General features: G+C 42.0%; 2 protein-coding genes across 13 annotated transcripts in view; both read right to left on the minus strand.

Annotated features, from left to right (window-relative positions):
- Positions 1-12,195: 12,195 nt before the first annotated feature.
- Positions 12,196-12,535, minus strand: LOC112830741 (small ribosomal subunit protein uS14). The gene has a single exon (XM_025880815.2). The coding sequence runs from the start codon at positions 12,490-12,492 to the stop codon at positions 12,322-12,324; it is 171 nt and encodes a 56-aa protein (XP_025736600.1). The 5' UTR covers positions 12,493-12,535; the 3' UTR covers positions 12,196-12,321.
- A 262-nt stretch (positions 12,536-12,797) lies between these two features.
- LDB3 (LIM domain binding 3) overlaps positions 12,798-16,370 on the minus strand; it is a 62,384-nt gene continuing 58,811 nt past the window's right edge. For 5 of the 12 annotated variants that reach the window (XM_073878701.1, XM_073878699.1, XM_025880707.2 and 2 more), the window contains one exon: positions 13,023-16,298. In XM_073878701.1, coding sequence (XP_073734802.1) covers positions 16,209-16,298 — 90 coding nt within the window. In that variant the 3' untranslated portion in view covers positions 13,023-16,208. Of the gene's footprint in view, positions 12,995-13,018; positions 16,299-16,370 lie in introns of those variants that run through there. The other 7 variants (XM_073878703.1, XM_073878700.1, XR_012374205.1 and 4 more) reach the window with 6 other exon arrangements.

Genomic DNA, 16,370 nt, shown 5'->3' on the forward strand with positions numbered 1-16,370 from the left:
TTTTATTTTTATCAACAAAGGCAGGGTTGTATCATTGACTTTAAATTCTAATAACTGTTTTTCAATAAATAAAACTTGGGTTCTAGAGTTCTGTATGCTCTTTAAAACAACTTCCTCACTTCTTTCATAGGGAATCATAATCATATAGATATTCAACCAAAAACCAACTCCTGTCAGTGTTTCTAAAATGTAGATTATTTTACATTTAGTGTCTTCCTCACTGTCTACCTGAATTATACTAGCTATCCTCCTAATTGGTCATTCCCTCTGTAACTGATCTTGCTCAGTTTTTCCAGATTTCTCTTTTTTCATTTTTTTAAAGATTTTATTTGTTTATTTGAGAGAGAGTGTGTGTGAGCATGAGCAGGAAGGGAGGAACAGAGGGAGAGGGAGAAGCAGACTCCCCACTAAGCAGGGAACCCGACATGGGGCTCGATCCCACAACCCCAAGACCATGACGCTTACCAACTGAGCCACCCAGGCACCCCCCCCCCCAGATTTCTCTTAATGAAACACTACCGTGATCAAAATCTGGGAGCCACTAATGTATGGTAACATTCTGTTAGACTGGTCTCTCTGATTCCTGCAAAATAGGTCACATTCATTCTTTTGATGCCATTCTCCCGCCTGCAATGCCCAAGTACCACCTCTTGCAGGAAGTCCTCTTCGACTGCTCCATTCTAAATTCCTTAGGCTTTTCTCTCTATATCATTGACTTTTTTGCATAGTTTAACTGTTGCTATAGCTTTCTCCTAAATAAGATTTCCTATCTTTATTCACTTACATGTGAATAGGGGCTTCCCAGCCTGCCAGCCTGGGGAAGGATAGTTAAGGAGTATCAGAATACACAAGGTCTCAAAATCGCAGCCCCAGGGCGCCTGGGTGGCTCAGTTGGTTAGGCCGACTGCCTTCGGCTCAGGTCATGATCCTGGAGTCCCGGGATCGAGTCCCACATCGGGCTTCCTGCTCGGCAGGGAGTCTGCTTCTCCCTCTGACCCTCTTCCCTCTCGTGCTTTCTATCTCTCATTCTCTCTCTCTCTCAAATAAATAAATAAAATCTTAAAAAAAAAAAAATCGCAGCCCCAGGCTGGGGCCTACCATTGTAATTGTCAGAATCCTTGCCTCTGCTAACCATTTGTTTTCAGGGTCCAACCAGAGTTGGGAATGGTTACAAACTCCTCAGTGCATCCACTGTGCTGCTGTCCCTCAAGGTCAAACAGGGCATTCCTCCCTCCTTTCTGCGCTCCCTGCCCTGGTTCTTAACACAGTTGCTGTAGTCACTGCACTGAGCACCAGGGTGGTTACATCGCAGGACTCCAAAGACAACATCTGAGTCCTGCTCTGTGTGAAAGGTGCTCCCTGGAGCTCTGCAGCACAGTACCTCCACGTGGCCCTACTGAACACCAGAAAAGTACCATTCCAACTGCAGGCAGGGAGACTTATCCCTGGCTTGCTTCAAGAATCTGCTTTTTAGGGCCCCTGGGTGGCTCAGTCGTTAGGCGTCTGCCTTCAGCTCAGGTCATGATCACAGTGTCCTGGGGTTGAGCCCTGCAGCAGGCCCCCTGCTTGTGTTCCCTCTCTTGCTGTTTCTCTCTGTGAAAGAAAGAAAGAAGGAAAGGAAAGAAAAGAAAGAAAGAAAGAAGGAAAGAAAGAAGGAAAGAAAAAGAAAGAAAGAAAGAAAGAAAGAAAGAAAGAAAGAAAGAAAGAAAGAAAGAGAAAGGAAAGGAAAGAATCTGCTTTTTTATTGTTTAACATTATATACCTTATATAATGTTAATATATAATATATATATGTAACATATATGTGTAACATTTTATTGTATAACATTATGTACCTTGTACCTTTCAGGGCATTTGAGGAAAATGAAAGTGGCAGGATGCATATTTGTCAGAATTAAGTCAATTAGAATCCCATGTAAGATGTGTAATTAATCAAAATTTTTATTTATTTGATCAAGGTAGATGTTCTGAATAACAAAAGTCCTTTCATTGTCATACTTAAAATAATACACCATTCTAATTATATTTTAACCACACACACACCATATTTCATCAAAACTAAGATGTTATTGATTAAAAGAAATGTCATTATTTCATGCATAACTAGGAAAGAAAAACATTGCCAATTAAACTGATCCATTATCCATTGTAAGACATGCGAATTTCAAAGATGATAAAATGTCCAAAAATGTGCATTTAAGAACTGATGAAATACGTGTTTTAATGCATCTAAAAGGCAAAACAACACCATCCAGGCCAATAGTTTGAAATGTTGAGTTTCTAGGTTTTTGACATATAATCTTATCTGTTTGTTATGCACAATCCTCGAATAGCCACACTATGAATGTTAACCACAAAAGCAGAAACAGTACAGTTCAACTGCATATAAACATGTAAAACAAACAAAAGTGAATAACTTAGGATTCAGTCACAAAGTTTAGAAGAAACACTAGCATCAAGTCACATGCATGGATTCTATTACAAGTAAAATATTAACTTTTTGACAGCTGCTTATACTGAAAACATGCAATGACCAGAAGAATTGCAAACGTGGTTATTACCCAGGTTTTTGTCTTTGGAAAAGTCAAACTAAGCAATCAGAAAAACCTCAGCAGTGCAGTGGAATGACTTTACATCTATCCCGGAAGCTGAACAATAGTGCTTGTTGCTTATGGGGCCATCAGGAAAAGCCAGCTGTGGATTTCTTTCTAGTACAATTAATTGCTTCCGCTGTATATAAAATTGAAAGAATTGGGTGCTTTAGTGCGGAAAAAGGATATCCTGCTACACTGCTCCTATTTCCTCACAAAGGCTATTAGCGAGCCTTTTGCCATTAATTCACATGCATTGGATTATCCTGTGATGAAAGACCAAAAGGCTTTTCATTTTTATAGTCTCTTATCTCCTATTTTTTTGGCACCGCTCTGGAGGTACCTGCTCTTCTCCCAAGACTGGTTAATTGCTAGGATGTCAGAAGGTAGCTAATGACCGACTTCCTTTTCAGAGACTAATTGTGAGCCCATCTCCATATTTTTTCTTGGAGTGGCCTTTCTCATTGCTGAGAAGTATTCTGAGCTACGTCATTATTTGAAATGACAGATGCAGCATTCTAGTGCCAAGATTCAATCCCTGCCCATCATACACTTTGAGATCAGCAAGTAACCCTTTTATAAATCATCTGTGTAGACCTGTACCGTCCAATACAATAGTCACTTGCTATGTGTGACTATGTAAATTTTAAATTAGTTAAAAGTAAATAAAATTCATGGGGCATCTGGGTGGCTCAGTTTTTAAGTGTCTGCCTTCGGCTCATGTCAAGATCTCAGGGTCCTGGGATCGAGCCCCATGTTGGGCTCCCTGCTCAGCGGGAAGCCTGCTTCTCCCTCTCCCACTCCCCCTGCTTGTGTTCCCTCTCTCGCTATATCTCTCTCTGTCAAATAAATAAATAAAAATATTTTTAAAAAATTTAAAAATAAATAAATAAAATTCAGTTTCTCAATCTAGGCCCACTAATGCTCAATAGCCACATGAGGTTAGTGGTGACCATCTTGGAAGAGTGTGGATATAGAACATTTCCATCTTCACAGAAAGTTCTGTTGGACAGTGTTGGTATAGACTGTGACCTGCTCAGCTCAGGCCACGTAAACAGTATCTGAGCCCATCTCCTGAACTGATTCTTTCCCTGCTTCTTTTCTCACCAGTCAAAATGAATGGTAGAAATATTACTTTCAGGAATCACTTCTATAGTTTGCTACTAGGGAAGTTTTTGTGAACATGTAAAGCACCAGAAATAGAGGATTGCTTTTCAATAAGTATAAAATTACAGTTATGTAAGAGGTGTTCTTACCACAATACAATAAATAATCAAAAAAAGTTTTTAAGTACTAGAAAATAAAAATTAGGCCAAAATACTAATAGTGGTTGTCTCCAGGTAGTAGGACTATGATTACTTTTTTCTTCTTCCTATTTATATGTGCCTTTTGGATTTTATTAAATACATACTGCTCTCTTAGTTAAAAAATAACATTTAAGATACTTAAACCCATTCTTTTATCACCAATTTCAAACTAAGGTGGTTTTATCCAGTCCGTGTGTCTAAGAGAGGAAATAGTCATTCTGAGCAACTGTTTCTTTAAAAATGACTGTCAGCCAGCAGCTTTTAGTTGGGAGATAGACCTGTATTCCCTTCGATCCTAGCCTGAAAAGCGTCAGAGAACCTGTGTATGGAGTGCCCTAGAGCCCTGCTAAATAGAATCACAGAACACCCCTCTGGAAGAGATGGCTCAAGATCACTAGCAATCCCCTCCCTGATTTGTTGAGCACTTTGCATTTCTAGACCGTGGGGGTACAGAGTCTCGGGATCAACACCTCACAGGTTAAGGAGGCTCATGGAGCTGAACAGGGCTCTGGTTTTACCACTGAGAAGAGAACCATAAAAAGAAGTCCTCGTTTCCTAAAAGTTCAGGCATGATCATACAGGTTTAACTGGGAACAGCAAGCTGTTTACAGCAAATTATAAACTGTATAAAGCAGACCTCAGTGGACACGCCCAAAGGATGTCCCATGAACCCTTACTTCTCCAAGTCCAGATTCAGCAGATCTGGCTTGGTGAGGTAGGGTGCTGCAATGCCAGCCAGAGGAGTAGCCCAGAAATCCCTTTCCAGAACTTTCCATCACCAAAGGAGATGGCCAAATTGCTCATGGAAAACGTCTGTTTTTCTTTCCTTTTGTCCTTACAACTTGAAGCCAATCCACTATTTTCTTGACTGCTACTACTCACCCACCCAGTAGAGAGACACTTCAGAACAGGTTGAGCAATACGATAGGTGGGAAGAACATCAACTTTCGAGTCAGAATTCTGGCTGAACTTCCTAATTTTTGACCTTGTGTGGACTTTGTCAACCTCTCTAAATCCCAGTCTCTTCACCTATAAAATGGGGATAAATAAATATCAAACCTAATGAGACAGATGTGAAACATTAACTGAGAATATATGGGAAAATAGTTGGCATAGAGTCAACATTCAGTTAATTTTCGTTACCTTTCCTTTTCCTTCTAGAAAGTGACTGGTCCATCAGTGTTTATGTCGAAGGAGAAAGAAAACAAACTGTAAAACTCTTAATGAGTCTTACTTCAAATACAGCCCAGTGCAGTTCGGTAATTAGTATGTAAGTTCTGGTTCAGCTTGGGCTGGGCTCCAGTTCTTCGTTCCAGCCTTAGCTCAGGAATTTCCTTCTCTAGAAAGACTTCGCTGCCCACTCCCAGGCTGAGTTAGTGTCCCTCCTGATGAGTTCCATGGCACCTCAAGCTTATTTCTGTCCTATCATTTACCTTGCATTCTGCTTCTCAAACCAGAGGACCTAGCATTGGGCACAGAGTACACGTTGTTACACAGCATTTTCTCCAGGGCGGCGGTTTTGCCTAATAATAAATGACTTAAAGCAAAGGGCATACCCTTTTTAAGCTAAAATATTAGATTATAAAAGAAATTTCACAATTGCAGAGGGTCCCTAAGAGTTGTCTTTTGTGTTGATGGTCCTTTGCTTTTAGGTCTGCTTCGCAGAAAAGCTGGAGAAACATTTATTGCCATAGCACAGTGGAATTGCTTGGGAACTTGTCAGTTTCTTCCACCAGACTGTGAGCTCTGTGAGGGCAGGGACTGTTCCTCATTTACCTCTGAAATCACAATACATAGCTATATGGCATGAGGCCAGCCTCCAGGTACAGACTCCATGAATGTGGACCTGAACTCAACTCTCTTCTCCCAGTACTTTGAGGAGAATATAGTATTTCCACTCAAGATAGGAATTTTGCAACTATATAACAGACAGGACTTCGCATTGAGTGCCTAATGGAAAGAAAATTCTAGTTGTACTTTTTGGGGAAAGGATTTAACCTATCTTATCTTTGGCTTCCCCACCTGCCAGGGTTAATGAAGATTCAGTGAGAAAAGATTCATAAAGTGCCAAGCATTGTGCTTGATACATAGGAAGTGCATGTAAGAAAAGGCTTCTTTACTTTCTTCTGAAGTCACATTCTGGTTATTAATCTACAAGCTAAGAGATGATTCTTACCATTTTAATAATTCCAAGCTACTCAAAAAGGACCTAATATCCATGGCTCAGGCTGAGCCAGTGCCTGGGGCTTCTTCTGCAACACTCTGGTCCTTCCTCCTAAACCTCCAACCTAATATTACCATACCATTCCACAGCTTACTTACTGCCTCAGTTACCTTCACGTTAAACCTGGGCTTATAAAATGAGAAATATTCAAGAAGAGGGTAGAGAGATACAACCACCTGTTAGGAGGTACAGGCTGTAGAGTCTGGGCCCATTTCAAGCCTTGCCTCACTCAGTAATCTGATTTAGTCTCCCCACTTTGAGGCATGTCTTGGGTCCTGGTTCCAGAGACAGCCCTGGACAAATGTTGCCAATTCCTACCAGAGCATGAGCCAGGGAATCAGGGTCCCCAAATGGCTGTGTCCTTCATTCTATTGGCCTGGGTCCAGGGTGTCTTTATCTGGAAACTAATGAAGCTTAAGCTTCAGGGTCCCTCACTTTCAAAAGGCCCCTGTGAATGTTGAGAGTTGCTGGAATGTTCTAGATTGAGAGAGGGAAGTCAGGTTGCCATCAGGAAACACTCCTATGAAAAACTTTTCGGATAACTTGCCTAAAGAGATTTCAGAAGAAAGAGACCTAGTGATCCCATGATTCCAATCATTTGTTGTGATTCTTTCTTCTCACTTTAAATGACTGCTTGGTTTTATAATTAATTTGATGTTTGGAATTTTATTATAGTCTTTTTCTTAAAGATGGGCCCCCACAAAACCTGGATCCGAAACTGGATCAGGTTCTTATTCAATCTTTGCCTAATTTTCTTCAGAGCCTCCTTAGCCTACCGTTCACCGAAAAGTCACAAGTATGGAAGGAAACTCTGCAGGGGTCTCTGTAGTGATGACAACATTCAGGACGGAATTGCCTTCACTACTGGCCTGCTATCTTGGACCGCAGGCACACACTGGATGCCCGGCACCCATTCTGCAAATGCAAGGAGCCTCTGGCCTTCAAAATGCTTCATTAGAAATAAAAGATAAGACTTCTGTTAATTGGCTTCTCCCCGAATCTGAAAATTATTTTGAAATAGTCTCTTTATACCTGCTTTTATGCATCAACGAGACTTTGAGCTTGGCTTAGATAAGGGGACAGCTGATTTGCAAATGGAAATGCAGCCCTAAGAATTTACTTAGTGAAATGTTTTGGTTTTTTAATAAGATTTGTGAGAAAAGGAACTCGACTCCCAGCTAGGCTGCATCAACGATGGCATCCTTTTGCCATTTCAGTTCTAAATCTCGCCAGTATCCTGCCTAGCTGTAGGGGGGAGAAAAATGATAATCCGATGCATACGCTGCTGTGGAAAAGTGTTCAGAGTTTTCACAGTTTGGCTAACCCATAAATGCGCTCCAAATAGCCATTGTTTATAGCTGTTTCTTGTGTAAACAGGTGAGAAAGACTTACATAAACAGTCAATTATTAAGTAATGGGAAAATTCCAGAGTGTTGTGGAAGGACTGAGGATGGAATGCTGGCTCACAGGGTGGCCGAGAAGAGAAGGTAAGTCCATGACAGGTTAAGGGGCTAGAGAAATCAACGATGCTAGTGTGTGGGGTCCTGTATGCGGGTTAGTTTGGGCTCTATTGAGCGGTCATGGGAAGCCATTTATGAATGTTAAGCAGGACCATTACCTGGCCAGATTTATTTTTGAAGAGATCTCACTACCTGTAGTGTGGGGTGTGGGTTAGCAGTAGATGGGGGGCCAGATGGAGGCAAGGTCAGGAAACTGGGGAGATAACTAGAAGAGAGATGTTTGGAGGCAGGAAGGGTCCTGAGGATGGAGAGAAGGGAATAGATCCAAGACAGATCAGGAAATAAATATGGCAGTCTGTAGTAACTCTTGTCAGAAGGAGCAGTTGTGGAAGAAGACAAACACATAGGATGACTCCCAGATTTCCAGTTTCAGTGACCGGGTGGGACCTGTCACTCACTGAAAGACACAATACAAAAGGAGAAGAAGGTTGGGTGGTAGGGTGGTAAACTCAGTCAGTGCCAGGTCTAGAATTCCTGTGTAGAAGAGGTACAGGGCAGCAGGACTATGGGATTGGTCTCGAAACTATGTTTACAAAAATAAGCATTCTGTCTGTTCAGATGGGGTGGCATGGGTAAGATGAGTGGCAGATGATGGGGGCTTCAAGTCCCCCCTACCATCCTGAATTTAGCATGGGCATCGTATTAGTTGAGATTCTTCTGGTTGTAAGTGACAGGAACCCAATGTAAGCAAGCTCAAGGATCAAGGGGAAATTTATTATATCAAGAAACAGATAGGTGTGGAGCTTCAGGAATGACTAGATCCAGGAGCCTTCATGTTGGCAGAATACTCCCTCCTTCTCCTTTCTAATCTTTGCTTCTCCGTGTCTGTTGGCTTCATTCTCTCCTAGGGCAGACAGACTTTCTCTGCACAGGAGGGAACACAGGGCCTCTGGACTAACATTCTTCCCGCTTGATGACCAGTGAGAGAAAAGACTCTCTTGCTCTCCAAGCTCCAGGTTTAACAAAATCTCAGGGAAAGGTTCTGATTGTTCTGGTTTGGTTCACAAACCCACTTCCTAAACCAAGCACTGTACCTAAAGGGTACCAAGAGAAAAAATAGGAAGAACCCAACTATGGCCATTCCTCCAACCTATGAAACAGACAGACTTGGAGATGGCTGTAGGATATCCAGGTGAGACAGTAGAGCCAAATCTGGATATGTGAGCCTGAGGATCTCAGGAGAGCAGTACATGGAAGACATAGATGTCGAATGGCTCAGAAAAGTAGCTGATGGCCTTGACAAAATTCATGGCAGAATTTATTCCATAAGCTCAGTAAATACATTAACTTGGGATCATTATTACTTAGATAACCCTTAATATGTATTTTATGGAGGTTTATTTTTTTTAAGTTTATCTATTTTTTTAAAGACTTTATTTATTTATTTGACAGAGGGAGACACAGCAAGAGAAGGCACACAAGCAGGGGGAGTGGGAGAGGGAGAAGCAGGCTTCCCGCGGAGCAGGGAGCCTGATGTGGGGCTTGATCCCAGGACCCTTTGATCATGACTTGAGCCAAAGGTAGACGCCCAATGACTTAGCCACCCAGGAGCCCCTATCTATTTTTTTAAATAATCTCTACACCCATTTGGGAGGTCTAACTCATGACCCCAAGATCAGGAGTCACATGCTTCTCTGACTGAGCCAGCCAGGTGCCCCTATAGAGGTTTAAGTAGGATCAAACAGTGAAGTTCAGAGTTAAAACATAAATTGTTTTTAAAAGAAAGCAAATCTTAGAACAGTATGTATAGTATGATTCCAATTAAGTAAAGCATAAAGTGTGTGTGCAATTTGTGTGGGTGCGTATACAAGCGTGGGTCTGTTTCCCAGATTTCAGAAAACAATGTGTGCCATATCTACACAGATCTGCTTCCCAGACTTTAGACAACTGCATGGAACCAGTTTTGCCATATTCATCCAGAACTGCTTGATGAACAGTTTCAAATTTTTTTTCAAGTGAAAAGTATTACAGGAAAAGTAAAAAAAATAAAATATATATATACATATATATATTTTTTTTTTGAGAGAGAGAGAAAGCACACGTGAGCGGGGAGGGGGTGGTGGGCAGGGACAGAGGGAAAGGGAGACAGAAAATCTTGAGCAGGCCCCATACCCAGCGTGGAGCCCAACATGAGGCTTGATCTCACAACGCTGAACCGAAATCAAGAATCGGACACTTAACTGAGCCACCCGGGCACCTCAGGAAAAGTAAAATGTATTCTTCTATCAAAACTAGAAGTTCTTGGGCGCCTGGGTGGCTCAGTCGGTCAGGCGTCTGCCTTCGGCTCAGGTCATGATCCCAGCGTCCTGGGATTGAGCTCATCGGGCTCCTTGTTCAGCAGGGAGTCTGCTTCTCCCTCTATCCCTCCCCCCTGCTTGTGTGCTCTCTCTCTCTCTCTCTCAAATAAATAAATAAAATCTTAAAAAAAAAAAAAGTGGAAATTGTTGGAGTCAAATATTTATTTTATCTCCTTTCAACTGGCAGGCATTTGAAGGCACTACCTGGCATGTCTTACTGAGGCCTACAAGGTCCTCTGTGCTCCTCACCTCTTCTCCTACTGCCCTCTCCTTGTACTTTCAAGCCTGGGCCTTCACTGTGCCAAAATCCTTCCCTTAAAGACTCCACATGTATTTTTTCCTCCATCTGGAACACTCTATCTCAAACGTTGGTATGGTTGTTTTCTTCTCATCATTCAGACCTCAGCCCAAATGTTACCTCCTCAGCAAGGTCTTCCCCAACTACCCAGCCACAGGTATCTTACTCTGGCCTCCAACACAATGTGCTCTGTTTTATTTTCCCATGGCACTCACTGTCTCAAATTATACTAATTGTGTATACTTGCTTATTGCTTGTCTTGTCCCCGAGAGCGTAAGCTCTGTGAAAGCAGGAACCTTGTCTGGATTGTCATCCTCCATCCCTACACGAGAGCCTAGCTATTCACTGAATGTTTGTGGAATGAAAAGATATATTGCTGGAATATTATTCAGCACTATAAAGAAATGATGTGTCAAGTCATAAAAAGACCTAGAGGAAACTTAAATGCATATTACTAAGTGAAAGAAGCCAACAGCCTACAAAGGCTACATACTGTGTGATTCCAACTCTATGACATTCTGGAAAAGGCAAAACTATGGAGACAGTAAAAAGATCAGTGGTTGTCAGGGGCTAAGGGGGAGGGAGGGATGAACAGGTGCAGCACAGAGTGTTCTTACTGCAACTCTGTATGATGTTGGAATGTCATAATACATTTGTTCAACCCCAAAGAATGTGAATGTGTCAAACCCACGAAGAGTGAGCCCTAATGTAACCTGTGGGCTCTGGGTGATAATGACACCTCAGTATGGGTCCAGCGATTGTAATGAATGTCCTGCTCTGGTGGGGAGGTTGTTGATAATGGGGGAGGCTGAATGTGAGTTGGAGCAAGGAGTATCTGGGCAATCTGTGTCCCTTCTGCTCAATTCTGCTGTGAACCTAAAACCGCTCTGAAAATTAAATCTATTTTTAAAAAACAACAACATACTTTGCCCAAGTTGTTGAAATGATTTAAGTGTGTGAGTGGAACATTGAGAAAAATTCTTAACATTGTCAGGATTGTCCTGGGAAAGCTAGAATCAGGAAAGCCTAAACCCAAACTTTAGGCAGTGTTTTCGAAATTGGAGTCCCATATTCTGTGCTTTGATAAATGAAGCAAGTTTCTTTATTAAGGGACCAAGCACTCATGCAGCTCACGTATGTGTACTGTGACTCTCTAGGGTGAAGAGCATATGCAACCATTTCCTAGGATTTGATCCAGAACCTATTCTTCATGCCAGGTCTTTATCATCAATGAGCCTAAATCCAGCTGAATGCCAGTGGTTAACCGGTACAGCAGCTTTAAATAGTCAAATATTTGTCCTCAGAACTAATCCAACACAAGTTAGTTACTATCTTGTTTTGCTGATTCCAAACCACTAGAATCTAAGTTCCATGGGAATAACAGTTTTTGTCTGTTTTATTGACTATTATGTTCCCAGTGTCCAGAGCAGTGCCTGGCATATAGCAGGTGCTCAATAAAATATCTGTTGAAAGAACGAATGAGCAAATGAATAAACAACTTTTCTTCTGTGAAAAGGGCAGAAATTCTGGTACAAGATAATTATACCAAATTTTGATCCAGGTGTTTCATATTTCCAGGCTCCTTGTGTAATATTTATACTTGCTGCAGGTTTTCCCAAAGCATTTTTTTCTGAATGGACACATTGAAGGAGTTAAGAAAATGAAGGAAGAGTGAGGGCCTTGGGCTCTGACCCTACTCCATTGGTGATAATGGTCACCAACATTTGTGTTGTAATTTCTAACAAAAGCTATTGCATTTAGCTCTCAAAACGCCTGTGAGGCAGGTGTTATTACCTTCACTCTCAAGAGGGATGAGAGACACTCCCCCAATGTCACCCTGGTGATAATAGATCAGCCTTGATCTAAGTTCTGATCTTAACACGTCAAAGTCCGTGTTCGGTCCATGGCCCCCGACTGCCTCCCCAGCTGACCGTGTGTACTGGAAAGCCATTTCTTTCTTTCTTTTTTTTTTTTTAATTGGAGTATTTTTTATTTTATGTACAATGAGTTGACATTAAAGTAGGTATCCTGGTTATCTGCAGTTAACGTAGGTTATCTTGGATGACCAATTCAAGGAAGTTCACTTAATCCAACTTAATGAAGCCTATATCCTTCGCATACTGACGGAAACACTGGCGGCACATATTGAGGCCGTATTTCCGGATCAGACCGTGCCGGTTTGAGCAGACGCGGCAAGAACGAGAACCCTGGCCAAATTTCCTCGGATGGCTCCAGTACAGCTGCTGGTGACCCATCTTGCTCTCTCGGATGCAACGAGGCAAAAGTGGAAAGCCATTTCTCCTTTTCTTGGTTCCCACATCTGGAAAATGCCCAGGGGATTTCTTAGATTCCTTCCAACTTTACATTCTATGACTCTATGAGACTTTTTTTTTCTCCATCTAAATTGCTATAGCTTTAAAAAGTGGTAAAATAATATCTTATTCCTTCTTGCAATTGCACAACTCTTTCAAAAATCTGATTGAGGTGCTAAAAAAATCAAATAAATTATGAAAATGTTCTCTTTCTTTTCAAGTAATGCCTGGAAACAGAATACCTTAACAAAGAGTGAACTGAGGGGCGCCTGGGTGGCTCAGATGGTTGGGCGTCTGCCTTCGGCTCAGGTCATGATCCCAGGGTCCTGGGATTGAGTCCCGCGTCGGGGGTCTCTGCTCAGCGGGGAGCCTGCTTCTCCCTCTGCCTGCCACTCCCCCTGCTTGTGCTCTTCCTCTCTCTCTCTGGCAAATAAATAAATAAAATCTTCAAAAAACAAAACAAAAACAGAGTGAATTGGGTTTGTTAAGCATAGTATCCTCAGAAAGGTCTTCCTTATTAAAAAAGAAAAAAAAGTGCCATGAAAGAGTTTTTCTCTGAGCTTATTTCAAAACAAAAGACATGGAAGAAAATTTTCTAGAAATGAAGCCATTTAGAACAGAATAAAAATAAATAAATCTGAAATACTTAATCACCTAGTAGCGAAATAAATAAACCTTTCCATAAAGAAAAGGCAAAGCCCGGTCTTCACTTTATTATTTACCCAGTAAATTCCCTTTGTATGCAAAACATTTGTATTATTCACATATCCTTGTCTGTTTAAACAAGGCAATTAAACTGCTGTTGGGCCACACAGCCAACAAACAGAGCAAGTGAGTTATATGTTTCTTCTCTGTAGGACATTTCGTTTTGCCGCAAACTTTTTTTTTGCAGCCATTTAGAAATAATTTACTTTTGGTGTCATGTGAAAAAAACTTTACACAGAAAAATCAGCATTTGCACATCCTGTTTTAGGTTTTATTGTGCTAAAAAGTAGAATTCACACAGGCCAAAGAAAACCCCCAAAAAAACAAACATGCAAAATATTTTTGTGCACACCTCTACCGCACTACTTTCCACTTTTGAAATCTTAAAATTAAAAAAAAAAAAAATCCCAAAGCAAGAGTACCTGGGTTGAAAAGCTAACATTATAAAAGCTAGATTCCTAACACAAACACTGCAGACACAAATCACTCTGTTGCAAAAAGTTAATGTTTGTAAGTGTTAAATGAGGAGACAAGAATGGCAGATCTGAAGTGTGCTCCCCACTAGGAACTATTAGAAATTGTTTGGTGTCCTAGGACATCCCTGATGTTGAGATAGATACAACCTTAACCCCAAAGCTACGCCAAACTTGCAAACACTGAGGGAACCCCATATTCAAAACTACCTTCTTCTCCTTCTACCTTTAAAATAGTTTTTTGTTCGTTTTGGGTTTCGGTAAATAAAAGAGTCCCTCAGAATCGACACTCACTCTCTCTGAGATGTAGAAAAACCGATTCAGTAAATGACCATGATGAAGTTCTTCTTTGAGATGCTTCACTTTTCTTTTTAATTATCATGTACTTTTTTAATGGTCGCACGGGCATGCGTGTGTCCGTGTGTGCATAAACTCTTTTAAAAGATATTTTCAGAAACAACTCTTGGGAACTGTTTTTCCTTTCCTCGAGACCAGTCCCTAAAAATGTGTTCTTGTTTTCGTTTTTGCTTTAAGAGAAAACCTGCCTAGAGCTTTTCTGTACAGTCAGCAACCTTCTTATCCCTGTATATTTGAACTTTCCAAAAATAACAGAATGCTCCAAGGTACTTGTTTGCAACTCCTGAAAAATCTCTAGCCACTCCCAGCAGATTTTACTGCCTGGTACTTTAGATTCACTTTCTTACTGCACCACAGGTAAAGAAGGGCCCCGTGGTAGGAGCACAATTATGTCCCTCCTGGTGCTCCCTCGGGAACATGGCTTCACCTTTGGAAAAAAAGCACGGGCCTCCTGCTAGGGGCGCATCCTGCTGCTTCTTTCTCCCTCAAGGAGAAGGGACACACTCAGGTAGAAAGGCAGTCCCCTGGAAGCCTCAGTTCTCAGAAGAAGAAAATGTTCTAATGCATTCTCATAAAACATGCAAAGAGAAAAATCCAAAACAGGAGTGAGGAGAGAGTAGCAGTGAGTTGGAAGAGTTCCTGACTATTGTGTTCAAGTGAGAAACACCCCCTCAGACGGCCTGCTTCCATGCCTTGTTCAATGAGCATAATAACAGTGCTTCCTGAAGGGAAAGAGAATGTACCATTTCCAGCCTCAGAAACTAAGCTGCTCTCTTCATCACCAAACAGCTTTAAAATGCGTACTTAATCCAAACTATAACTAATGTTTTAAAGAAGTTTGAAGACCCAAGTCTATTTCAATAAATACTTAAATAAGTTCTAGATCAACTTGGCTCATATATTTTCAAACTATGGGCCCGAATGGCAAATGAGTACATTATCAGTCCCTCTTCTTCTCCCAACGGCCGACATCCCTGCACATAATCAGTGTGTGGCACTGAAAGCAACACTTGAGAAGGATGGTGCAGATCCGAGGTGGGAGGTACTGCCAACACTGGCATTTTTACTGAGGCTGGCAGAAAGTAAGGCTCCTCTCTCCATGCAGAGTTTGGGCATGTTCTCAGCCTATCCTGCCATCCTGTTTCAGACACCATCTCTCTCTTCTTGTCCACAGGTCATTATGCCTGTTGGGGGAAGGGGCGCTGAGGAAGACTTCATAAGAGAGCAAGTCACAGGACTGGGAGCGAAATACATGCACAAGACCGGGACATTCATGCTCATGAACTTGATAAAGCAAAACAAAGGCTAGACGCAACCCAGAGTCACTTTAAATCTCCTCTCACACACAGCAAAGCAAAACTGGAAAAACCCAATTCCACTTTCCCATCACAATTCAAAAGGAGCTAAACCTTCTGGGGACATAGATGTCTTAGATGTGAGCCAGAGATGTCTGCAGCATGAGCCAGAGCCCTTCCTAAATCCCTGTCAACTGCCCCGCAGCTCCTAGAAGACACCTTCTAGACGCCTGGACTCCCTCAGAACGCTCAACTCTGTTGAAGGTCTGAAGTTTGATGTGCAGAGGTAGCTCCATGACATTAGCAATGGAATAACACTTCCTTTTTTGGTGAGGAAAGCCCAATTGGTCTCAGCTAACAAGCCCTCAGCTATGGCTCTAAAAATACCCCACAGCAAGTACTGTTGAGCACTTCGTGCTGTTTGCCAGAGGAGCTCTAGAGTACTCCAACACATACTCCAGATTCTCCATAACCGCTCTGAGCTCTGTCCCTGCTCTGGTGACCTCAGGGAAGGGTATCGCTTCGAGAAAATGACTTTTTTGTTTTCCACTCTGGAGTTCTTGGTACTCTGTCCTGAGCATCTGAATTACCACTCCAGCCTTGGATTAGTTACTAGCTTGGTTGAGGAATCTTCATTTGGCTTCTAGTCTGAACTATGCAAATACACGATCTGTGTGCAGAAGGAAGGACTAAAATTATACTTCAAAAGGGCTCAGTAGCTTCCTGTCTTCCCCCTTTCCCCCAAAAAGAAACGTCAGCCTCCTTGAATCCTTTATTGTCAGCGGCAGGAGCAGCTCCCGGCCTGTCCTCATCAGACGCTCTGGGCTCCCTACACGTTGATGGCGTGTGCGTGCTTCTTGCACAGGGGTTTGTCCTTCTTGGAGTAGAATGGCTGCCCCTCCAGATTCACGTGGCACACCTGGGACAGAGGACAGACAGGCATGAGGTGGGCCTAGCTCTCCCCGCTACAAATTCCTAATGACATAAGCAG

Source organism: Callorhinus ursinus, unplaced genomic scaffold (genome assembly GCF_003265705.2).
Source record: "Callorhinus ursinus isolate GAN/ISIS: 27379988/994484 unplaced genomic scaffold, GSC_fseal_2.0 scaffold31, whole genome shotgun sequence".
Classification (NCBI taxonomy): Eukaryota; Metazoa; Chordata; class Mammalia; order Carnivora; family Otariidae; genus Callorhinus; species Callorhinus ursinus.

Bases quoted from the DNA above. Each gene is read 5' to 3' on its own strand.
- LOC112830741 (XM_025880815.2), bottom strand. From the start codon at position 12,492: ATGGGTCACCAGCAGCTGTACTGGAGCCATCCGAGGAAATTTGGCCAG.